General features: G+C 41.1%; 1 protein-coding gene across 1 annotated transcript in view; it reads left to right on the forward strand.

The window, feature by feature from the left end:
* Positions 1-26,239, forward strand: part of FNBP4 (formin binding protein 4) — a 32,783-nt gene that overhangs the window by 599 nt on the left and 5,945 nt on the right. The window contains exons 2-15 of the mRNA XM_013006078.3: positions 1,659-1,760; positions 4,850-4,986; positions 5,167-5,353; positions 5,880-6,027; positions 6,141-6,261; positions 8,229-8,573; positions 10,448-10,658; positions 13,695-13,819; positions 15,385-15,489; positions 17,948-18,081; positions 19,036-19,223; positions 23,598-23,959; positions 24,085-24,229; positions 24,626-24,939. Coding sequence (XP_012861532.1) covers positions 1,659-1,760; positions 4,850-4,986; positions 5,167-5,353; positions 5,880-6,027; positions 6,141-6,261; positions 8,229-8,573; positions 10,448-10,658; positions 13,695-13,819; positions 15,385-15,489; positions 17,948-18,081; positions 19,036-19,223; positions 23,598-23,959; positions 24,085-24,229; positions 24,626-24,939 — 2,624 coding nt within the window. The remainder of the gene's footprint in view (positions 1-1,658; positions 1,761-4,849; positions 4,987-5,166; positions 5,354-5,879; positions 6,028-6,140; positions 6,262-8,228; positions 8,574-10,447; positions 10,659-13,694; positions 13,820-15,384; positions 15,490-17,947; positions 18,082-19,035; positions 19,224-23,597; positions 23,960-24,084; positions 24,230-24,625; positions 24,940-26,239) is intronic.

Below are 26,239 nucleotides of genomic sequence, written 5' to 3' on the forward strand. Positions count from 1 at the left end.
GTCGCGCCGCCACGTCACCGGCGCTCCCCTCGGTTTTTGTGGAAACGGAAAGATTCGGCTGGAGTGTACTGCCAGGGCAGGCCGACGTGCCCCCCGGTACCGGCGAGGTCGAGCTCGTGGGTGCCCGTGAGCGTGCGTGGCCTGAGGGCGACCCGACAACGCCGCCATCATTTCAGGGGTTAACGTCACGTGGGGGGGCTTCCCCGGGGGCGGGGGCGGGGGGCCCGCCTCTGGGAGGGGAGAAGCAATGCGTGCATGTGGAGTGGGCTCTTATTTTTTGTTGTATTTTTTGTTTTTGTTTTTGAGGTGTTGGCTAGACACAGCTGTCGATCTACTCAGTACAGAGAGAACATAGATGTTAGTGTTTGGGCCATCTGAGCTTCATTTCTTACTTTTTTTTAAGAAATAAAAGGTTAAGTAATAAGAGTCGCCCTATCCCCACTCCTCCCAATCCCTGCCCCCCCGCCCCACTTTTTCCTCCCTCTCAAAACGATCCAAAAGTTGGTGAGCATGCTGTGTGTGCCTTTGATGTTTTTACGCGGCATAGGTTGTTTATTTGGGCGTTTTCTGTTTGTTGTTTTGCACAAATGTTATATATGAAGCACAGGTTTGGTAGTGCTTTTGTGCTTAAAAACCACCAGCTATAGCTGAAACATCCCCCCAAAACCACCAGCTAGAGAAAAGATGAGGCTTTCTGTTTCCCTAAAGAGCTAACAGTCCCGGAACCCGGTGACGGGGCAGTTCTACCCTGTCCCATCAGGTCGCTGTGAGTTAGCATTGGTTTAGATGGCAAAGAGTTGGTTTGTTTTGGTGCTTATACTTGAGCGCCATGTTTAATGTAGCTGGTGTGCAGTAGTCCATGCAGAGCCCTGGGTTGCACAGGGGCTTAAGCATCGGAGGTGGCTGCTTCAGCTGCCTGCTCTTGTAAAGGTGGCCAACCACGGGTGCCTGACTTAGGGTTGCTGCACACCTGCCTCAGCAATAAGTTTCTTTTCTTGGATTAGCAGTCCATGGTGTACTCTGGTGGGGTGGTGGAGTAAGTGCTGGACGCAAACCACAGAGCTCGTGGTTCAAGCCCACCAGCTAACTGCCCGGTGGGAGAAAGGTGAGGCTGTCTGACCATGCAGTCTCAGTGTCCTATAGTGTCACTCTGCCTTGTAAGTCACTCTGAGTCTGAATCCACTCCACGCCGTGAGCTCAGAGTATTCCGGGTGTGGGTGTTTCACTGCACTGTTGTACATTTGGGTTGTTTCAGATTTCTCTACTGTTTGAGGCCGAGGTGTAACTAATACCCTTCCTGCCTTTACATTTGTGGGAGTAGAATTAAAGCTTTTCAGATGAAATCACTTTAAAATGTTTGAGTGCTATTAAAATTTTCATTTTTAAATGCAGTGTTTAGACCCTTCTCTTAGGTTAACGTCACTAGGCAAAGGGAAGATTCTAACTAACCCTGTTTCTCATCTCCTAATTATCTGGGTCAGTGATGGATTATAAGTCCTGTTTTTGTTTATTTAAAATTTTTTATTTAAAAAAATGTTATGCCATGTTTTTAAATTGATGGGATTTAGGCTTTGAAAACTCAAATGTAAGGTAGTTGTGTCTCTTTTAGTGTATGTTTCAATTCATAGTCTGACTGCCATTTTCTTTGCTTATTTTAGATCCAGATGAGCAGGAAGTGGCCACTGAGGTTCCTAGAGTGGTAGTTCAAAATCCTCCAAAACCAGTCATGACTGCTAGGCCCACAGCTGTTAAAGCAACAGGTATTGTGGTATTTTTCATTCTTCTGTATAGAATATCTGTCATTAGAATCCAGTTGGATTTACAAATAGTAGATTATTGGGTTGAATGAAATTCTTCAGTATTGCTAACTTCTATTTTTCCCTCAAAACGGAAATTCAGAATCTGGGTGCTAAGACTTGGTATATATGCTTTGACCCTTGCACAATGCAGTGTTGCTTTTTCTCTGTACTCAAAGTATTTTGTACTGCTTTTTATTCAGATGCTGCTTTGTAATTGGCTTTCAGGCCCTCCCACTAGCACTGATCAAGTCCTTTACCTGTCCTAGCAAATGTTGTGGACCCGAGGATTGCTCATCTAAGATGAGCAATTTTTAAGCATCGAGAGCTATTTGTAGCAGTGGTTTTTGTGAATAAACCTCCCTTCAAATCATTGCTCTAGATTTCTCCCTGAAGATGCCGCGCAGACAGTTGTTGAGCACTTTGAACCTCATTCCTGTGAAAATTGGATCTAATATCCCAAAGTTATTTGGGGGGGGTCAAATATGTAAGGTTTTCTGACACATACTAAGGGCCAAGATTAATATAGATTTTTGTATACCGAGTGCTCTGTGATTGTAGTAATTCTACTCGTTTCTAATAGAATGCTTTTTATACTAATGGACACCTAAAATAACAATTCTCCCCTCCCTATATTTCAGAACTACCTTCAACAGCTACCATTTTGTATTTACCAACTATATGAGTTATTTCAAGGAAGTCTGGTGGTGTGCTGGTTAAATGCCTACTTGTTAACCACAAGCCTGGCAGTTCAACCCACCCCCTGCCTTCCAAGAAAAGGATAGCCTGACAGCCTGCTTCTAGACTGGTAGTTCTGTCTGGCTTATGTGCAGTCACCACACAGGGCTTCGTTTGTTTTTAGCATGGGGGCTAGGTTATTCCATTTGAAGCTCCTAAAAATCACCTGAGGTAGATGACATTTAAATGTTCCTCGGAAAAGTTCCTCTGGTTGCTCTGTCACTTACCGCTTCAGGTTTTGATGCACATTGTAACCTGAAATGTTTTTCTATAGTTCAGTTCTGTCCTCCACCTTAATAATGTTTAAGCTTTATTTATTATTGCCTGTGAAGATATACTTTGTGCCTGGAAGTTTCCCTACTTAGGGAAGATGTAGAGGAACAGCAAGAGATCTAAAGTGGTTTCAGCAGGCAGGTGGAGGCACCCCTGGACGGTTCGTCAGATGACTTTCTTGAGCCTCTTCTATGTGCCTGGCCTTCCTTTCTGTACCAGGAGTATAGACGTGGACAAAGAGTGATAACACCTTTCTGCCATTGCGGGGCTTAATGTTCTAATAAAAATTTGGTTTAACTCACCTGGTACCAGCATTTTACCAAAAAATTCAGAGCCAAGGCTAGTGACTTGGATTTATATATATTTATGATGGTCTCCAAACTATGTGTTTCTAATAAAAAAATACAAGTTTACCATCCAAAAGCTTCACTGAGCTATCAGTGTTAAATACTAAAGATTAGGGGTGGCATTGGTGATGGTTTTCCATAAAGAAATGTCCCCTTTTACAGTTGTAGTCTTATTTACTTTTCCTAGGAAAATTGACCCACATGCCCCAAAACAAGAAAGAAAATTATTTGGAAAATGGAAACATTGTCAAATAAGGAAATGCCTGCTTAAAAGTCATTCTGATTTACTTTGATTCATGTTTTAGAAATTGAAGTGGATATTTAGTTTAAGAACTTCCCTCTATACTGAAAAATAAATTAAGACATGCTAATGCATTGAATGTAAGCTCACATAATAAATGGAATATTTAGGCTAACATTTAGATGAACCCATTAGTTCCTATATGGAATGTATGACAGAGGATTAAATTTTGCTGCTTGATAAATTCGTTCATTTTCCAAATACTGAAAACAGAATAGGAAAACAGAAAACCAGGCTGACTGCCATCAAGTTAATAGCAACTCCATAAGACAGAGTAGAGATGCCCTTCTGGGGTTTGAGACTGTAATCTTAACAGGAGTCAACAGCCTCACTTTCTTCCCTGGAGCTCAAATGACTAGCCGTGGGGTTAGCAGCTCAATGTGCAGATCCCAGTGTACCACCATAGCTCCTCCAGGCATTGTCAGTAAGAGCTGAAAACTAGCTAGAATTGTGTATCTTCCTGTTGGAAGAAGAATCTTTGTCTCAAATACTGTGCTCAGTCAGCAGTGTGAGACTTTGTTAGTTGCCATTGAGTAGTCCCCAATTCCCATGTGATTCCATGTGTCACAGCAGGGAGAGGGAGAAAAAAAAAGAGACCATCTATCTGCTCCCGCAGATATAAAGCATCAGTCACGGTGAGTTCGAGTCAATTCGATGGCCTTGGGTTGGTTTGGTTTTTGAATCTTTATGGAAGCATTTCATGCAGCCTCTCCTTCGAGGAGCTGCTCCGGGTGCTTTACCTGCCAGCCTCTGGGTTTATTAGCCAATTGCCAACCTCTTGAGCTCCCTGGCCTCCTAAATTGCATGATATACGAGGTACTCTTTGGGGGTGTGTGTGTGATAATAATAATTGATTTGGGGGAAGGGGGAATCGATCACAAGGATCAACATATAACTCCCTCCAAGGGGGGTGAACAACAGAAAAGTGGGTGAAGGGCGACAGGATGATTTAAGATATGAAAATAATAATTTATAACTTAAGGGTTCATAAGGGAGGGTGGGCAGGGGAGGGAGGGGGAAAATGAGCTGGTATAAAGGGCTCAGGAGAAAGAAAAAGCTTTGAAAATGATGATGGCAGCATATGTACAACTGTGCTTGACAATGGATGATTGTTTAGATTGTGATAAGAGATGTAAGAGCCCCCCCAAGTATTTAATTAAGAAAAACAATAATTGATTTGGAGGGTTGTGAGAGTATCATATTAACTCTAAATTTATACTATTGTAGCTTACATTTGTCTCAGGGACTCAATTTTCAAGTTGTGTCCTAGTCTGTAAATAAATTAATTGTAAATTCTTTGGCTAAAGAACATATTTTTTGTTTTGTTTTATAATCAGTTCTTAAAATATGCCGACAGTGTTGGCACTGGTAATTGGCTGCTGTTTTGTTTCTAGGAGGTCTTTGCTTACTTGGTGCGTATGCGGACAGTGATGATGACGAGAGCGATGCCTCAGAAAAACCAGCACAATCTAAAGAGGCGAACGGGAATCAGTCGGCTGATATCGACAGTACATTGGCCAACTTTCTAGCGGTTAGCTGTGCTTATGTTTTGGGATTTAGGGGATAGATCTCGTGGTTAGTATTCTTGCCAGTCTTCAGGTCTACTGTCTCCTACCAACCCATCTCTCTGCTCTTCTATAAATGATCATCATTTCCCAGTGTTTCTGGTTTTGCCATAATTAATGTACTGGTTACTGTTTTCATTCTCAAGGAGATTGATGCCATAACAGCTCCTCAGCCTGCAGCTCCTGTAGGAGCTTCTGCTCCACCTCCCACTCCACCTCGCCCGGAACCCAGGGAACCATCAGCTTCGGCCCTTTCTGCCAATGCTTCAAATGGCACCGACTCAAGCCAAATTTCTGGGTGGCAGTATGACACTCAGTGTTCACTGGCAGGAGGTAAGCTCAAGGCTTCAAGTTTTAGAGTCACTTCTGTGGTGCTTTAGGTATTGAGATCCCTAAAAGGCGAGCGCAGATACTTTGTCGTTGAGAGGGAGCTGTTGGCCCATTTAACCTGCAGCAGATTAAATTGAATAAATAATAAAGCTTATTCAGATGCATTGTTAAACTACCAGCTTGGTTTTTTTAAGCCCTGTGTACAAAAGTGACTTGACAAATGTGTGTTGAGAAAATAATTCTTGCTGTTAGAACACTTGGTCTCAGGGTTGCCCCTCGGGACATTAACGGCGTCTGGCGGCATTTTGTTTGAGTTGTCATAGCTGGGAGCGTGCTCCTGGTAGCTAAGGGGGGGATGATACAGTTATTTGCTGCTAATCATCCCAGCCTGCACACAACAGTCCTCCCTAGCAGTAACCTGACCCGAGATTCTATAGTGCCAAAGCTGAGGGACCCGCACGTTAAGTTTGTAAGGTCAGCATTAAGGAGCTTGGATGAACTGCTAAAAGTTACCTCTATTTTCTTCTAGTTGGAATTGAGATGGGAGATTGGCAAGAAGTCTGGGATGAGAACACAGGATGCTATTACTATTGGAATACACAAACCAATGAAGTGACTTGGGAATTACCCCAATATCTTGCTACCCAAGTACAAGGGGTACAACACTACCAGCCCAGGTAAAGATGGGCTCTAAGAGAAGTTACCTAGAAAGAAATTAGAGACTTGTGTGCTGCTAAAAATGTTTGCCTCTGTGGCTGTTATAAAATATATTTTTTCTTTTTTTTTTTAGTTCTGTAGCAGCTGCTGAAGCTGGTTTTGTGGTAGCTACAGACATAATTACTAAGGAGAAAACCGGTTCTGTGTCCAGTAGTAAAACTGGACTGGTCATATCCAAGCGAGAGGTCAAAAAGGTCAGTGTTATAAACTTAATTTGCATGCATCATTTCAGATCTCACCTTTCAATGTGGCTCTGGGCACTAACCTGGAAACTGCAGCTGATTTATGCAACAAGGATGTGAACTAGGCGTAATTCTGTTTCTTAAGGTTTTACTACTTATTTCTATTCATTATGCAGTGATGATAGCAGTTATCAAGTCCATAAGTTTGGAGGAGCACTAGGATTCCCCAGAAGCCCCTTTGGTTCTTGTGAAGGGTGCTTGGGCAGCCCAGCAGCAGTCAAGGCCATAGAATAGTTCTTTCATTTTAAGATTCTGTATTTTAAGACTTTTTTTTATCATTTTATTGGGGACTCATACAACTTATCACAATCCATACATACATACATTGCGTCAAGCACATTTGCTATTTGCTTGAGCCTTTGGTATCAGCTCCTCATTTTTTTCCTCCCCACTCCCTCATGAACCTTTGCTAATTTATAAATTATTATTATTTTGTCATATCTTACACTGCCTGATGTCTCCCTTCACCTACTTTTCTGTTGTCCATCCCCCAGGGAGGTGGTTATATGTAGATCCTTGTAATTGGTTCCCCCTTTCCACCCCACCCTCCCTCCACAACATTTTTTTCATGTTAACTTCTGTTGTGTTTTTCTTTTCTTAAAAAAAATTTTTTTTTTTAATTAGGGGCTCATACAACTCTTAGCGCAATCCATACATACATCAGTTGTGTAAAGCACATGTACATTTGTTGCCATCATCTTCTCAAAACATTTGCTCTCCACTTAAAGCCCCTGGCATTGGCTCCTCATTTTTCCCCCTCCCTCCCCACTCCCTCCTCCCTCATGAACCCTTGATAATTTATAAATTATTATTTTGTCATATCTTGCACTGTCCGACATCTTCCTTCACCCACTTTTCTGTTATCCATCCCCCAGGGAGGAGGCTATAATATAGATCCTTGTAATTAGTTCCCCCTTTCTACCCTGTGTTTCCAGTTCTTATCTGTACCAGTGTACATCCTCTGGTATAGCCGGATTTGTAAGGTAGAATTGGGATCATAGTGTGGGGGGTGGGGTGTAAGCATTTAGGAACTCGAAGAAAGTTGTATGTTTCATGGTTGCTACATCGTACCCTGACTGGCTCGTCTCCTCCCCGTGACCCTTCCATAAGGGGATGTCCAGTTGCCTACAGATGGACTTTGGGTCCCTACTCTGTACTCCCCCTCATTTACAATGATATGATTTTTGTTCTTTGATGCCTGATTACTGATCCCTTCGACACATCGTGATCACACAGGCTGGTGTGCTTCTCCCATGTGGGCTTTGTTGCTACTGAGCTTGATGGCTTCTTGTTTACCTTCAAGCCTTTAAAGACCCCAGACGCTATATCTTTTGATAGCCGGGCAACCTTTTTTTTTTTTTATTTAATGCCAAGATTAACCACCTTAAAAATGAAAATCTGTTAGTGCAACTTGAACATTTCTTGTACCACCGAACAGCACTTTTAGAATAGTTTCATCTTCACAACTTTCAGAGGGAAGTAAGGCACAAGTATTCTGTTAAAGGTAATGAACACTTCACATAATCACACGTTTCATTTCATAACTCTTCACTTGACTCAAAATCACTTTCATAGCAAACCTGTGAGGTTATCTCAGTATACAAATAGGGAAAGTTAAGATTTATCCACTCATGTGTTCAGCTGATAAAATTGTGACCTTATGTAGATCTACTTGTGTTTGTTACTAGCCTGCCTTTTGACATCCTGCTTATAGAGGGGATGTAAGAGAAGGGGAAGTCCTTGGGTCTTGTTCAGCAGAGTAACAGTGTGAGGGAAGCCGTACAAGCGTACATGTTAATCCAGCTGTGAAGTGAAGTGGTTCCAGATGATTCAGTGACAGAAAAATCCAGTCAGTATTAGCATGAGCAACTGAATGAATATAAGCACTGGTGATCATAAGATGGAATTACTCTTTTTAGGAAGTGAATGAAGGAATTCAAGCACTCTCAAATAATGAAGAGGAGAAAAAAGGAGTGGCAGCATCCCTGCTTGCTCCTTTATTGCCAGAGGGAATAAAAGAGGAAGAAGAAAGATGGAGAAGAAAAGTAATTTGTAAAGAAGCAGAGCCTGTGTCTGAGGTGAAGGAAGCAAGCACAGCAGTGGAAGCAGCAGCAGCGATAGCACCGAAGCCACAGGACATTGTGGTGGACAGTGTAGAAGACCCTTCTCCAGAGGACCTTTGCAGTGTTGTTCAGTCTGGAGAAAGTGAGGAGGAGGAAGAGCAGGATACTCTGGAGCTGGAGCTGGTGTTAGAAAGGAAAAAGGTGAGGTTTTGAAGGTTTTTCCCCTCAGTCTGTATCTACTAAGGACTATTGCGTGAAAGTTACCACCACTGTGGGGATTCTGGTTTTCCTTTCCTTCCATTTATATACATTTAAAACTCTAGTAAAACATCATTTACAAAGCTTTAGTTCTTTTGGTCCATGAATTGGTAGTCTAAACTAAAAAGCTTGACATTGTTCTTACTTAAGAAATAGTAATGAAACACTAATTTGTTAACAAATAAGCATTGTTAGTGCTTGGTGACAACTTGTTTTTTAATGTAAACTGCAAAGTGAACACTGGTGGGCCACTGTATTGTTTCAAAAGTTAATTTCATGTGTTTTCCTTGTTAAAAAGATGCCCACAGGAAATTTTCCTGACAGGATTTGGTCTTTACCCATTTTCTGTATCTCTTCCTTTCCAAACAAATATATCTGTTTTCTCTTAAAAGACCCAAGGGTACTTTGAAAAGTTCATTGAATATGGAAATCTACTGGATTTTTTTCTACAGATTTGCAACTCGCTTAAGAACTCACTCACTGCCATGGAATTGATGCCAGACTCCCAGCAACCTTATATGACAGGGCACAGCTGCGCATGGGTTTCCAAAGGCCGATTTTCCCCTGAGGGGAGAGGGGCTGGTGGTTTCATATGCTGACAGTGCAGATTGCAGTCCCAAACGTAACCACTATGTCACCGATTTTTGCAGCCCTGTTGTATAAGGCTGGCCTTGGCACATGTAGATCACTCCAGTTTAGTCATAGCTGACAAAGCAAAGCCAGGATGGACTGAAATATAAAATATGGGTACCTAGAAGGGGAAGAGTTGCTGGTTGAAGCCCTGAAGTAAGAGGCTCAGAAGAAGCCTACCGAGCCTCCTTGAATGGAGCTAGGTGTGGAAGACTAGATCATTTCCAGAACTGGAAAACAAAACATCTCCAAAGCTGTGATCGGCCATCATCTTGAGCAGGGCATCATTTCTTCAGGCACTGCTGATCAGATTTGGTTGCTATGTGCTTAGAAAACATCCTGAGAAAACAAGGGTTTTCTCAAACGGACATTCCATTTCTAACGTGTTGACCTGTAATTTTCTCCAGTCTGGCTATCAGCCCAGGCATCCACATTTTGTAAATTCCAATCTGCCCTGGTATTTCCATCACTGAACCAGGAAGGACCTGTCCAATGCCCTGTGTAGAGAATATGAATATTTTCTTCAAGCTTATAACCCATTAAAATGTTGAAAATAGTGTTACGGAACCATTCCACCTTGGGGTACAATCAGTGACTAAGCCCTTGGCTGCTAGCCAGAGATGGACAGTTTGAACCTGTCAGCTCCTCTGCGGGAGAAAGCTCTTCTACCTTGGTAAATGTGTATTGCCTTCAAAACTCTGGGTCAGTTCCACCCTGTCCTGTAGGGCCACAATGAGTTAGAGTCCATTTAACAGGCTTGGTTTGCTTGATTAAAGCTATAAAGAAAACCAACCCACCCCATCACCATCAGGTTAATTCCAATTTGTGGTGACCCTTCTGGCAGAGTAGGCTGTTCCATGGAGCAGTCTTGGCTAGACTCTTATGTATTTGTCTGTGTGTCTATCTGTTTTTTCCAGTCTAGCCTCTTCAAGTCAGTAGTCATTAACTGTGATCATGAGTCATCCTTTATTGAGTAGCTGCATAATAGGAAGTGTAATACTCTAATGAAAGAAATCCTTCCTGCCGTTTAAACTTTAAAGGGTTTTATTTTAAGAACATGGTCATGCTTACCATTCTTGCTATGCAATTATTATTTAAAATATTTTTTGCGATTATTTAATTGTTTAAATAATTTTGTAAATTGTTGATAGTTTACAAAACTGATTTTATTATGCTATTTCTTGTAGGCAGAGCTTCGAGCATTGGAGGAAGGAGATGGTAGTGTGTCAGGTTCCAGTCCACGTTCTGATGTCAGCCAGCCAGCATCTCAAGATGGAATGCGTAGACTTATGTCTAAAAGAGGAAAGTGGAAGATGTTTGTTCGAGCTGCCAGTCCAGAATCCACCAGCCGAAGTTCTAGCAAAACTGGACGGGATACTCCAGAAAATGGAGAAATTGGTAACTCGTGCTTTCCTAAACTTTATGCTCTAAAAATATTGTGGGAAAGCCCACCTTTCCCTTTTCTGTTGTCTCTTCCACAAGAGTAGGCAGCGCTTTGATCCCTTGGGGGAAGTGCTTCCATTCTGTACCATATTATATTTCACCTCTGACGGGGGAGAGAAGTAAGAGTGAGAAACTGGCATCCATTGGGTCATGTATTCCCAGATGAGTGGGAATTCCTTTAATCTGTGTAAGGACTGGACTTTCCTTTGCTCTTTTGTCACTTGGCAAGCAAGGTTGACCAACTCTATCTCATCTTCTGCTCTCTTTGTGCAAGTCTCTCAGCTACTGGTTGGGTGGGGAGGCAGTTTGGCCCTGTCATAAGGACCCAGGTTTTATTCTTTTAGGAAGGAGAGGCCCTGCTGCATTTTTCTAGTCTACATCTGAGTTCTGAAAAAAAAAAAAAAAAAACCTGTGTTAATCTCCACCTGACCTAAATCTGTAGTGAGAAGATAGCAGTAAAACCAAACACCTACCCAAAAAAGACCTTATGTGGGTCATGATTTCAAAAAACAAAACCTGCATGTGATAAATGAATGCAAACAACCTTGTTAGAATTTTTTTTCCTTTTAATGGAGAACATCCTTCACTTTCATCCTTATGATTTTCTACACTTGAAGTCTGTTTTCTGTCTTAAAATACATGTTCTTGTAGACCTTTTCCTTTATATGTGCATATAAAAGGTTTTTTTGCCGTAGGCGAACATATACTGTATATTATTGAACAATATTCTTACCACTAAACGTGTTTTGGAAATCATTTCAAAAAGAAAGAAAATCATTTCATAGTTTTATTTTTTTCTCTTATCAGTTTAACTCCTTCTGTTTAGGGACCTTTGCGTTATTTTGTTTTTCCTCTGTCAAACCTAGGACTGTACAAATAAAAATAACTCCTTTCTTGGTAGGCTAATTATAATAATGGAAGTGTTTTAAATTCCAGCAGGTATTCTATTTGGAGGTAGTTCTGTGAAGGGAACCAAGGAGTTTGGGTGATTTGGAATTTATTGTAACAAATTCAGTTCTTCATGGTGTCTTATAGTTAAAATAAAAATAATTTCCTTTAAAAAAAAGACTGCATTTTTATTAACAAAAACCTACCAGCCACTCAAATACCCATCAGCCAAATGGTTACATAGGTTGTGTGTGCTCACATTGGAATATTGGCACAACAGTGAAAAGTGGGTGAGCCATAGTTCCATGCATTATCAGGATAACTGTAAAAATATGTTGAGCAAAAAAGTAATAGAATACATGTTAATGTTCTATATGTAAATTGGAAAATAAGTGAAATATTGCACATCAAAACTGCATGTTAGGTAAAACTCCAAGTCCGGGGAGTGTCTGAGGTACTAGTGTGCTTTTAAGTTGGATTTTACTTGATTATTTGTTTTGCTTAAACTATTAAACACATTTGTTACACTCTGCAGTAAAAATGTTGTAAGCATCCAAATACATATATTTATTCACATTTTTTAGTGCTGTCACTACATTATAGAGTTGCTACATATCGCGAGTTGCTTGGTCTAGTTCAATGTGCTAGATCCCACCTTACTGCCTTACCCAAATATTCAAGTCTTAAAAACTAAACTTGCAACCATTGAATCCATTCTTACAGCATCCCTTTAGGACAGAGTCCCCCGGTGGGTTTCCAAAACTAAATCTTCAAGGGAGCAGAAAGCCTTATCTTTCTCCCACGGAGCAGAGCAACTTGTGGGTTTGAACTATAGACCTTGTGGTTAGCAACCCAACGTACCACCCACTATGCTACCAGGGCTCCTTTATTTAAGTCTTAGTGCATTCTGAGAAAACAAACTCATATCATCTAGTCAGTCCCGACTCTACCCTGTAGAGTAGATGTGCTCCTGTGGCTTCCTGAGACTAAGTCTTGAAGGGAGCAGAAAGCCTCATCTCCCCCAGTGTTAGGCAGGTTTGAACCACCAACCTTGCAGCCCAATACAGAACCCTCTACACCACTAGAGAGCTCTAGTAATGCTTTTTTAAGTTGTTAAATTATTTTACTGGCTGCCATTTGTAAGATTCCTAATATATGATTGATTGATAAGTTCTAGATTAATATGTGGGGTGGTACCTTGTTTTGTGCAGTTTGAAAATACAGTGAACCCTTGTTTAGCGCGGTTAATCGGTTCTAGACCCTGCCGTGATAAATGAAATTCCGCGAAGTAGGATTCCTTATTTGTAAATCAAATATTTTCGGAGTTAGAGCATCGAGGACATGAAAAAACACCCATTACACTCATATTACCCAATTTATTAAACAAAAAAGGGAAAATACAGCAAAACATTTTGGACGTTACAATTATCATTTATTATATTATTTATGGCATCAAGCGTGTACAGTATGAGCGAATCAGTGGCAGTAATGACAGAGCATGCGCTGTTACGCAAAAACTGCGATAGAGTGAAGCCGCGGAAGTCGAAGCGCGAAGTGGCGAGGGTTCACTGTAATAGGTGCATTAATGAGCAAAGATATGAGAGCACACAGCCATTATATCATAAGGTTACACCGATTAAGCCAGTGCTAAACCTTTTTGCCACATACAGAAGCACCATCAAGAGTAGGTGGAGTCCCTATGATTATCTCCATGTCTTAACCAGTTATGGGAGTTATTAAACAGTTGCCGTCAATTCAGACTCATCAGATGCTGTTAAATCAAAACTGCTCGAATATAAGAGTCTTTTTCTCTTTTAATAACACAGAGTTGATGGTCTAGTTTTGTATGGAATTGAAAGAGTGGTATTCTGGAAGGGGAGAATGAGAAAAACTACAGGCTAAAGTGGTAGGAGGTGGTGTGTGCTATTTATAGATTGCCATTTTAATGTTTTTTGCTTTGTTTAGGATGGATGATTAAGGTTTCTATAAAGGGAAAGGGGAAAACCAGCAAAGGAAAGAACTAATAACCTATTATAAATAATCCTGCTACCAGTGGTAGACAATGCATATGAGGCTCTATTAATATTATCACTTATTTTGCAGGTATTGGTGCTGAAAATTCAGAAAAAATAGATGAGAATTCAGACAAAGAGGTAGACGTAGAAGAATCCCCAGAGAAGACAAAAGTACAAACAGCACCAAAAGCTGAAGAAGAGCAGGATTTGAAAGTATGTAATTATTGAATGCACAGTTGGCCAAAACCATTTAACTACATGTCTTTCAAGTAGCAAGTAGGAAAAGCAATCTAGGGTCCTACTTAGGTCAAATTAAAGAATTATAACAGGCTTGATGGAGAGAAATTATATAAAATTAAATTGTAAATGTTGGGTTAATTACATAATTACCCATTAAGGCTTTATTGGAACACAATAGCCTATCAAATAAGCTGTTTTAATAGTTGGAAGTACTGAAGAGACAAAGTCACAGGTTTTCCTCTTAAATATTTTTGAAATATTCTCTCATGGGGAGATTGAGTCTCAAGGAACAATTTGGCTACTTGAAAAAAAGCACTTGGCATATCCTTTATCCAGACATTAGCTAGTATACAAACGAGTAAAACAGTGTGGTGGTAATACCTGACCTCTGAATCTAGCTCCTGCCATGAGGAAGAGGTCAAACATCTTTATCTGTTCTAGCACAACTGCTCCTCCCACAATATTCTCCTCCTCTGTTGGGTTCAAAATCCATTGCACTGGGCACACTGTAGAGTAGATCTGCTCCTGTGGCTTCCTGAGACTCAATCTTGAAGGGAGCGGAAAGCCTCATCTTCTCCCCCAGTGTTAGGCAGGTTTGAACCACCAACCTTGCAGCCCAATACAAAACCCTCTACACCACTAGAGAGCTCTAGTAATGCTTTTTTAAGTTGTTAATTGTTTTACTGGTAACCTGTTAAGTACCCTAAGAACACAATACTTAAAATTGTGGGTGTTTCTTAGGGTACTTAACAGGTTACCACAAGTCAGGATCAGAAAACATAAAAGAAAAAGGTATTGGTCCAGAGCCAGCAGCCAGCTAGTTAGGTGGACACTTGCTTGGCTGCATAGTCTTGTCCTGCTCTGCTCTGCCTCCTGGTCTCTGCAAGCTCAGGGTTCATACCTGGTCTTCTGGTGCTTCTTCCTTGGAGGTCCTGGGAATTTTCTTTTCCTGCTTCTGAGATGGTACATTCTGAATAGCCAGAGGAGAAAGGGGTAACTAAAACTTGGCCGATCCCATCTAGTAATGTTTCACACACCCTATTTGCATGGTTCCACCCAAAAAGTTATGACTTAGACATGAATAAAAGGGCCCTATAAAGAAATTTCTCTCCTCCACAACCACCATGTAGTAAGAACTAGAAAAATTATTTTTGTTTTAGCAGATAGCCAGTCTAAGCAATTAATAACAGTTAAAGGAACTTAATTTGCAGTATTGTTTGTCATATTCTTTGGGATCTGTCCTTAAACATTGACATCCACGTTATGCTAGAATGGTTGATAAATGATGTGTGACGAAGCATTTGATTCCTGGAAAACTTCAGAATCATTTATTACTTTGTCAAGAATTTCTGTACTATAAATTTAAAATTTTTATCTTTTGTATTAGCTACTAGATAACACAGTTTGAAGAAAGCTAATTATAGACAGGTTTATATTTCCAGTATCTATAACAATAAGTGAAAGATTTCACACAGTATAAGAAAATAGCGGTTTTATTTTTGTTTTCCCTTTTTTTTCTTTTTTCTTTGCCCTAACAGTTTCAGATTGGAGAACTGGCAAATACCCTGACCAGTAAATTTGAATTCCTAGGCATTAATAGACAGTCCATCTCCAACTTTCATATGCTGCTCTTACAGACTGAGGTAATGTAACCACTTTTGTATGAACAGGATTTGAATGAAATGATGGGTATAGGAGATCTCTATCTTGTTAGTGTTCAATTCTGAATTAAAATATCTAATCTTGATGCATGTATGAACCACCATCCCCACAAAGGCAAAATATGAGGAGGCTTAAAGTTTGGAAAACTGGAATTAAATAAAAATAAAGGCATTTGTTCACAAACCTTTGAAGCACACCTTCACTATGAAGTTAAGTGGCTTGAATTTGTAAGGTGAAGATGCCTACTAAAATAACCAATTAAACAACCGCCGTTTCAGAGGCTGTAAACCTTTATACATGGACAGGTGACCTTATCTTTCTTCCATGGGGTGGGTAACTGGTGGTTTTGAGCCAATAACCTAGCAGTTAACAGTCCAGTGCTTAATCCACTGCCACCCGGGTTCTTTGCCTACTAAGATTTATGAGAACTGTAAGCAGAAGCCAGTTGGAGATGGGACCTCATGTATTTACCACAGAAACAAGTGAAAGTAAAGTGGCCAAGACTGCGTGGCTCTGAAAGGTGGGGGGGACCAGTGTAGTCCTGTCCAGCTCCAATGCTCACAGGTTTCGCTGCATGTGAGGAGACTTCCCAAATTCATGGAAAAATTACTTTAGATTCCTTACATTTTCCCACAAGCGTTTAGAAATTCCTTAGTATGTAAGACATGTATTTTAATACAAATTTTCTGGCAAAATGTTATAATGGTCAAATGAAGCCATAGATTTTTATTTTAAAGCATTAGAAATCTGTTTTCAAAGAAAATTAAGGTAGAGCTAAAGTGAAAACAAACCACACACCTAAATACCTACCAGTTGTGTGACAGTGAATGGCATAAGTTTCCGCACCCCTTTGGACCACATTAACATAAGCTTCACCTAGTTATTTTGTCAAGTACATGAATTACCAAGAGGACTCACATCTTTGAAAATAGGTTTCTAATGCTTTGGTTGCAGACTCCTGTATTAGTCTAGGTACTTTGGAAAAACAAATCCACAACAACTCATGTATAAGAGAGTTTTATGTAAAGAAGGTGTGCATCACAAAAACATCCCAACCCAGTGCTGTCCAAGCCCACAAGTCCAACATTAACCCATTAACCCAACACCACTCCACAAAATCCTCCACCTCACAAAACAGAGGCAATGATGCCGACTGCAGGAGGAAAGCTGAGTCAGTGAGCGAATAAGCATCTCAGCACTATCAGGCGTCTCCACACGGCTGCTCCAGCACCCAGGGCTGCATCAGGATAGGTCCATGGGGTTTCTCCTTGGGGATGTCTTGTAGGAAGTCAGTCTTGCAAGCTGAAGCAGGGAACTGCTAAGGCAGCTGCACCCTGTTGCAACCATCACAAAACAAGAGACCTGAGAACTAGAAAGGCGAGGCTCACCACCCATTTATGCCTCCGCCTTTCAATTAGCCCCACATGTGATTATCGGCCAGGTTGGCACAATTAACTAACTAAACTCCCACAATACTTTGATTTATATGCACTCTGCTTTTCTCCTGGGTTCTCTCATTCACTACAATGGCCACACACAACTCAAACAGTGTTGCAGTCAGCTACTGGGAAGTTAACAGGTTTTAATTCATATGAGAAATGCCCAGAGTATATTTGTTCAGTCAGGGCTGTTTCTTCTCTGCGGTATCCACAGGCCTCTGGGCCCAGCTTAGACAATGTTTCAAAGCTCTATTAGGGTTGCCAGTAAATGGTCAAAAAGGGTACCATTCTTCTGTAAGCCTCCACTGGAAGGCACTCAGCTCCAGCTCTGTGGGTCAGCGAACCCAGCTCCCCCTTTAGGTTCCTAGAGGCATGCCACTCCCTAAGCCAACCTCTGGCCCAGAATCGGAAAGCTTTACTTGCTCTGTAGGTTTGGAAGTTACATGCTTTGACACCCCTGGTTCTGCTATTGCTGTTAACTCTGCCTCTCCTCTGATAGCAGAACAATTTCTTGGTCCAGGAGATAAAGTGGACAGGAATTTCAGGGTCCAAGGGCATGCTCCACTACTAGCTCTTCTCTCTTGCAGGTAGTGAGATTCCTCACTCCCATCCCTATTTTATTCCCAATAGATGGCAATCACAATGAACAAATCAACCACAATCGAATCCTATCTGTCTTCTCTCGCCCTTACCAAGACCTATCAGGAAAGGGTCCTTTAGCGAATTACCGAGATTATGGCTATTAGAGTCACATTAAATAATTCACTGTACTGCAAAAAGGGAAACCAAGCTGACTGCCATCTAGTCGTTTGACTCATAGAGTCAGGGTAGAATGCCCTGTTTTTTCACAACTTTTTCAGCACAAACAAGATTGTGTAAAATTACAGGGAGATTTATTTCCCTTTGGTCTAATCTCACCCTCCAGAATAAGGCAGTGTTGTACCACTGGCTATAGTAAGGGCTCTTGAACTTACTTCCACTTGTATGTGTTGACTTGCAGACTCGAATTGCAGACTGGCGGGAAGGGGCTCTTAATGGAAACTACTTAAAACGAAAACTTCAGGATGCAGCAGAGCAACTAAAACAGTATGAAATAAACGCCACTCCTAAAGGCTGGTCCTGCCACTGGGACAGGTACGCACTCTTCTCCCCTTTTCACCTTTCACCTTTGACATCTCAGACATGATTTGTGATCACCACCACCTGACGACGTGACAGCCTGTCTGGAGACTGAGAGCAGCCACGTTTGTGGTGCTGGGCAGGCAGAGCACCGCAAGCACTCACAGTTGGGCCCGCCACACAGTGGAGAAACAAAGCAATGTTTAAAGTGTGCCATGTAACGGATTTTTTCCCAAGATGGACAAAGCTGGTGTTGACTCTCCAGAGTTGCACGGAGTAGGGCGGGCTTGGGGGTTAAGCGCATGCGAGAGCTCTGTGCGCTTTACAGGACCTCTGGAAGCACCTACTCCTGATAACTTCGGCGCAGTTAAGGAAAGCTTCGTGGCTGAAGATGTGAATGAAGAACAAGATTACTATCTTCGGCCAGCAGGTCAGATGAAAACATTTCTTTTTTATATTTGGCTTTTCTTGATTTTTTTTTTTCGTTATTTGAAATCTTTGCTCTTTTATTTTTCAGCTCCCAGATCCTCTCCCTCTCTTTAGCTTTCACTGTGTTTGATATCCAAGAATATGAAATGTGAAATCCACCGTCAAAGAGGGGAAGAGTCACCTTTCACAAATGCTGCTGTTCTCTTTGGAAGGGAAACTAGTGTGCTAGGCGTTTGAGTCCCTTCAGTCACGCACCTTGAAACCCTGTTTCAAGAGAGAGAGAGAGATGTTTTCTAAGTCATCTGTGCTAGAGGGCTCAGGGCTATATTCACAGAGCCGCTGGCAGTGCAAATAGCTTTGAATGACCCTTCACTCTCCGTCCGCAAATGTCAAAGCTCTTTGTTGCCTTTGTGAATAGCAGTATGTTAAACAAGGTTCGTCCCTGTGAGAGCAGACTGCTGTTCTGGGACAGGACCAAATGGAGTGTGTCCTTGTAGGAGAGTGGATTTTAAAACATGTGTTTTCTTTCTTGTAATTTAGGGATCATAGACGCTATTTCTATGTAAACGAACAGTCCGGCGAATCTCAGTGGGAGTTCCCTGATGGTGAGGAGGAGGAGGAAGAAAGCCCAGCCCAAGAGAGTAGAGAAGAGACTCTTCCTAAGCAGATTTTGAAAGATAAAACTGGCCCTGACTCAAATTCTGCAGAATCCTCCGAGAATTCCACAGGTGGGACAATTCACCCGGTGCTAATTAGAACAGATTGGGGGGAAGGGGAACATGTTACTAATTTATATACAAGCCAATCTTTTTTGATAATACATACTTCTAATTGAAAAATTGTAGCTTGACATTTTTTTTAATGCATGAATTACACCGCAGCACACTAAGGCAGTGAGTATTGATTTTAGACTCATTGTCTAGCTGTTGACCTCCAAAAACAGGAATACTAATAAATGCCTAGTTGGCATTACCAGCGTGTGTAGGTGCAGTAATAATAGACTTGTTCTGCATCTCTGTATAAGACTTGGTATGTTGCTAGCACCTTCTCATTTCAGCTCCACAAAAAATCATCTGTAGAAACTAAAACTAGGACCATGCTTGTTTTAGAGAAATAAAATTCTCAATTATTAAAAATCAATATTTTTATGTAAAGCATTGAGAAATTGACTCATCCTGTTAAAGATGGCCTTAGAGCCATTCCAGTTAGTTACACACACCTGTGTTTTAAAGTGGGCTTTCATATTGCCCCAGTAACTCTGAGGGTCTGCCAGCCCTTCAGAAGAGTATGGCTACCCTGTCAATGTTCAGCTTTTACAAAACAGTGACGGGCGTTTGTGAATAAGCAAAAGATGGTCCAGTTTTTCCATCTTCAGTCCATTTTTCGGTGGATGACGAAAATAAGTGAATAATGGAACACAGTCTGATAACCTATCAATTTAAAAATAACTCTTTGTTGACATAGTGTTTAAAGGCAAAAATCTGTGGAGTCGTGTCTCAAGTAATGGAACTTTAAGATTAAAAGATACTAAGTGTTGGTAATACAGGGACTAAAGAGCTAAATTCCTTTATTTTTTGCTTTATCTTTCACTGACTTCCTAGTCCGGTAATATACTAAATGATCTCTTCTGTGGGCTTCTTAAAGACTTACCCGTCTTTTATCAGATCACTCTGAATGAAAAGTCAAAAGCACCTGCTTGTGATAATTTTAGACTAGCAGATGCTGAGTGTGATGTGCTACTTCACGTATCGAATGGGTGTGGGTCAACTCGTGGGCTTCATGGTTCTTGTATGAGGATTTTATTTTTAATATCTCTTTTGATAGCAACGATTGACTCGTGTAACAATGAATTGGCTATTTTGTTTGTTTTTTAGTAGTTAGTGAACTGAAGAGGCTATATTTAATAAACATAGTGCCTTTTTTTCTTTTTTCCTTTCTCATGTTTACGAAGTTGAATGTTCCGTAATTACCCACTTTTTTTAATGAGTTTGTAAGCACATTAGCATTTAAATGTTTAGCAATCTTTGAAGATTAAAGACTGAAAATGGAAATTTTCCCTTTGATGGCCCAACTTCCCAAAGGAAGCCCATGAATCATTCTTTCCCGATTAAAACTAAAGAAAAACTCATTTCCATCAAGTCAGTTCTGACTTAATGACCCTATAGGGCAGACCAGAACTGGCCTTATGGGTTTTCAACATTAACTCTTTGCAGGAGTGGAAAGTCTCCTCTTGCTCCTGTGGAATAGTGGCCCAGTGTGTAACCTGTACCATGCCACCAGGACTTCAAGGGTCCTTGATAATGATCTCTGCTTTAACCTCTCTTTACTGAGCCTGCTAGCACCATTGATAAACTTGATGTTGGTAGAATGTTAACTGTATATGAACATCATTGGAAAACATCTTAGTTATTTTAAGCCTATAAAGAGAATTTATATCAATAGATGCTGTTACTTCTGAAGTGGCTATTATCATTTATTAAAAAAAGAAAATTTACAAGGAAGTTCAAAGTTCTTCCTCATTTAAAAATTTTAAATCCTTGCTTATTATTTTGTTTGAATTTAATATCATTTGTTTTTTAAAAAGAATAACAACATCGGTTGCCATCAAATTGACTTCCCCTAGGGGGCAGCCTTAGATGTGTCAGAGCAGAACTGTCTTTCATTGGGTTTTCAGTGACTAGTTCGCTCTGCACTCTCTCCAGGTATATTTGGGGTGGCTCAAACCTCCAACCTGTGACTTGGCAGCCAGCAAACACTGAGGATTCCAACTGACTGGGGTTTTGTCAGTCTAAATTAAGCCACCTTTTACCTTTTCAATCATCTAATAAATAACTTAAAAATTTTTTTGTTTTTAAATTGCTTGTCTGGCCTCATATCAAAATACCAAACAATAACTTGCTCCTTAGGGAGCTAAGAAAAAGCTACGTGTAAATTATAAATAAATATATATATATATTTAAGTTCTTAAAGAATTCGAATGCTTACAGTATTGTCATTGGGCTTATAGTTTATAAAAAGCTGTGTATTGATACCATTTTATTCCCTGCTTAGGCTTCAGAGTTAAAGTTTCTTACATAGCAAAAATACAAACCAAGTTTAACTTTAAAACAAGTAGTAGCATCTTCAGATGTGAGTCTAGTTTCTTCTTTTTTTTTTTTAGTTTCTTCTTATATGTACGAAAGATGTGACAAGTTCTGATAAGCTTTGCTAGAGGTGGGAAACCACATTCACCCCCATCATACTGGTCCCTTACATTCCTCTGCATAGTCCGTCACCATCATAAAACTATCAGCATTACCTTATGCTTCTAGGTGAAAAGCCTACCAAGGCATAAAACCAGACACACATAATCGACTTATATTTTGGTTGGTTTCATGGAAGGAAGCTTACTATTATAAAGCCTCCATGTTATTACCTTGGTTCTGAAGTAATCATCAGGTACTATTGTATCTTGGCCATACCCAGACTATTTGTCTGAAAAGTGTGTAGATTTAGATATGGCTGGGCACAACGGCTTAAGTCATTTTGGAAGTCTTTCAGCTAGAAAATGACATTCCAGCTTTCAAGCGGAATTCTTTTCAGTTTTTTCTCCTTAGCGGTAAACAGCATCTTACTTATAGCAATCACAAACAACTGCATAATTTATCTCTTCTATGAAAAGTAAAGCCACTGAAAAGTCAAATGGCTCTTGGTCACCTTTTATAGTTCAAAAGACCTTGAAAGGTCTTTTCCTTGCCCTGGAGCATTTATAGTCAAATTCTTCTTTCACCTACCATTTTAAACTGGACTCCCCATCAGAGAGAAGCTTTGCTTATTTGACTGGAATTTCTAAAGGTCTTGAACTCCAATTTTCACCAAGACCCCTTGGTAGGCTAGGAAACCCTAAAACGGAGTCAAGTCTGAGCTCTGATGCTGTTCTGGCCAATAGCTGCATAATCTCAGGCATAGGGGCCCCCTCCTGGGTTTCATTCCCTTTTAAATGAGGGAGTTGAACTAGATGATTTCTCATGTCTCTTCTACTCCTAAATTCTATGATTTTTAGGGAGAAAATCCCCTTCAACATTCCTGGGATATATTTCTAATAGTCCCAAATATTGTGAAACTTCCCTATTGACGATAAAGAGGGATGGGGAAGGCTACAAGTAAGTATTTCCTCCTATTTTCTCTAACCTTTAAAGCTGTTCCTGTCAGGGAAAGGACACCAGTTAGCTGTGGCCTTTGCAAAATTTGAGGAAAGTTGGTCCTGATCCCTTAACACTTAGTATTGGCAATGGCTATTTCGGTTCCTTGTTTAAATTTTTTTATTTTTTCAGTTCCTTTACACATTCAAACACCTCCATTTTTATGCCTTCACTACCATTTACCTTGGATATTTGTCCCCCTAAATATCTCTCCTCCCATCACCCTTGCCCTCCCTGATTTGTGTTGCTGTGGCTTGGCAAATGAGTAATTCAAACAAAGGTGTGAAAGAATGCTAGGGTTGACAGTACCCTACAAATGGAATTTTTGCATTTTATAACCTACATTTCATTAAAATCCATAGATCTGCCTGTGTTTTGAATGAATTCTGCTCTAGATTTTCCGCAGTCAACCAGTTGATTAAGAAATAAAGCCATATACGCAGTGTGGCAACTGCACACCACTCACCTAGTCACTTTTGAAATACAAACGACCCAGAGTCTTATCTTGTAATGTCGTGTGTTGAAATGGCAATATGTGAAATCAAAACCTCCCCCAATACAGATTCAGTTGACTTCTTGAATTTCTCATTGAACTGATGTGCTTCATTGACTCAAGTCTTGAGACTTGGTGTAGGCAGCCAGCTGACTAACATTCTAGTGCCAAGTGCCAGCCGGTTCTGACTGGCTCAGGAATTATCTGTTCATGAAAGTCATTTCTGAATGAGCCATTCTAACATTTTTGTGTCACCAGTGTAAAGTAAATGCCTGTAGGTGAGGTTTTGTCAGGAAGGGAGAGCCAATCTCTGCTGTCTAAAACTACTTTTGCCCACTGCACTAGTTTCTAATTTCTCCTATTTGTCATACCTGTCATTGAATTTCAGCCATGGAGTTTTGCCTCTGACATCTATGTGTTTTTCTTAGGTCCTCTTTGTAAGGAGTCGTCCTTTTCTGGCCAAGTTTCTTCTTCATCACTTATGCCACTCACTCCATTCTGGACCCTTCTTCAGTCAAATGTACCTGTGCTCCAACCTCCATTACCCTTGGCACCACCACCACCACCACCTCCGCCGCCAGCCTCCCCACCGCCGCCACCACCACCGCCTCCACCACCTCCACCGCCGCCGCCACCACCACCGCCACCTCCTCCTCCACCTCCTGTAGAGGACGGTGAGATACAAGAAGTCGAGATGGAAGATGAGGGGAGTGAGGAGCCTCCGGCCCCAGGAACAGAGGAAGATACTCCTTTGAAACCTTCAACACCAACCCCAGTTGTAACCACCCAGGTGGGTGAGGCCTGTTGATATTCTGTAGAGGTTTTTTGGAGGGTGGGGCATAATTGACACTGTATTTTACTGTAGGAGATGGTGTCTTTACCAGGGCCTGGACCAATAACCACTTTGTGTTGCAGAGTTCCATGGATTCCATTACCTCAAGTTCTCCTTCCATTAAAGCGGTGAAGAGAAAGGCTGCAGAGATGAGCACTGCTGTAGTCCAGAGATCCGCCACCATCGGCAGCTCTCCCGTCCTCTACAGCCAGTCGGCTCTAGCTAGAGGTGAGCACGTGGCTTCAGGAGTCAAGTGTGTTTTTCCCATGGATCGTGTCCCCTTTGCTTGTTTGTCATCAAGACATGTCACCAATTAGACAAGTGTTCCAAGCTTTGGATGGCAACTAGTATTTATTTGCCTGCATTTCTTTCCATTTACTGTGTATCCTACTAGGACTTTCTGAAGCACATTCACAAGTAGTTAATACCTTAATGCTAAAATACTCAGACTTTAATATTTTGTCAACAACTAGATGTGCCCCCCCCCCTTTTTTTTTAAGGAAGAGGTTTATTGAAATTTATAAATGATATAAGCTAATCTCCCATTCCCTTCTTCTTTCCTTTGTTTCTGGTCTTGTGGCAATGTCCTTTTTTTATAGTATTATTTTGTGTTTTCTGTGTTAGGTCAGCAGGCAACAGGGATCAGTACCCAGGCTGCAGTGATTGGTCACCCAGCAGTAACAGTTAGCCATCCGGCCACAGCAGTGACTCAGGCCAGAGCAATGAGCCTCCAGTCGAGTTACCTTGGACTTACAACAGCATCTGCAATGATGAGCTACGCGGAATGTCCTGTCCCCATTGGAGTGACTGCTCCCACGATTCAGCCGGTTCAGGCTGTTCCAGAACCACCTCCTCCCCCTCCCCCTCCTCCCACACCACCTCCACCAGCACCCAAAGTGCCGCCATCTGACAAAACCAAAAAAGGAAAGAAAGACAAGGTATAAAAAATCTAGTTTTTATATTTTTATTTTTTTATGTTGGAATGCAATTCACATAGCAAAATTAATCATTTAAAACTATACTGTCTCGGTGGCATTTGTTTCATTTGTTGTTTTTTTCTTTTAACATTTTATTAGGGGCTCATACAACTGTTATCCCAATCCATACACACATCAATTGTGTAAAGCGCATTTGTACATCGTTTCTCAAAACATTTTCTCTCCATTTAAACCCCCGACATTAGGTCCTCATTTTTCCCCTCCCTCCCTGCATTCGTTATATTTAGGTCGTTCTGTAGCCACCACCTTCATCTAGTTCCCAACCACTGTCTTTATCCCAAAGGGAAAACCTGTGCCCCTTTAGCAGTCCCTCTCACCCACTTGATAACCACCGATCTGTTTTCTGTGTCGAGAGATTTCATCAACATTGAATTGTACACTATGTGGCCTTTTTTGTGTGTTTGGTTGCTTTCCTTTGCATGTATCTAAGAAAAGGTCAATGTACACTACAGTATGATGTTCTTTGTTGTCTGCCTCCCATCCCATCCCAACCCCACCTTTTTTTTTGACAAAGCTGGTAAAGTTTGACATTTGAAATATAAGAATTTCTACAGATAACTGAAAAAGTTAAATTTAAACATCCTGAAGCTCTTAATGGTTGGTCCTTACCCTGCGCGGTGATTGTTTTTTGACTGCACTTAGTTGCCAATGAGCACTGGAGGATTCTCCAGCAATATTCTGTTTTCTTAGAGCAGTAACAATGTGCACAGGGATGGTGGGAGAGACCAGAAAAACTCTGAGCTATGCTAATGACCCCTGGCTCCATACGTGAAGAGGCCTCAATTTGTGAGGACTGGGCTAGTGTGATGGGGCTACATTACCCAGCATTCCTTTGGTAACCAAACTCGTTCCCCAAACTAAGCATTTCTTAACCACTACACTCTAGGAAGGATATGGTTCTTTGTTTTTGTTTTTAATCATTTTATTGGGGACTCTTACAACTCTTATCACAATCCATACATACATCAATTGTGTAAAGCACATTTGTACATTCATTAGCCTCATCATTCTCAAAACATTGGCTCTTCACTTAAGCCCCTGGCATCAGCTCATTTTTATCCCCTCCCTCCCCGCTCCCCCTCCCTCATGAACACTTAATAATTTATAAATTACTATTATTTTGTCATGTCTTGCACTGTCCGTCTCTCTTCATCCACTTTTCTGTTGCCTGTCCCCCAGGGAGGAGGTTATGCGTAGATCCCCGTAATCGGTTCTCCCTTTCTACCCGACTCTCTCGACC

The sequence above is a fragment of the Echinops telfairi genome, unplaced genomic scaffold, assembly GCF_000313985.2.
Source record: "Echinops telfairi isolate 266 unplaced genomic scaffold, ASM31398v2 ScPeMD7_60;HRSCAF=208, whole genome shotgun sequence".
NCBI lineage: Eukaryota > Metazoa > Chordata > Mammalia > Afrosoricida > Tenrecidae > Echinops > Echinops telfairi.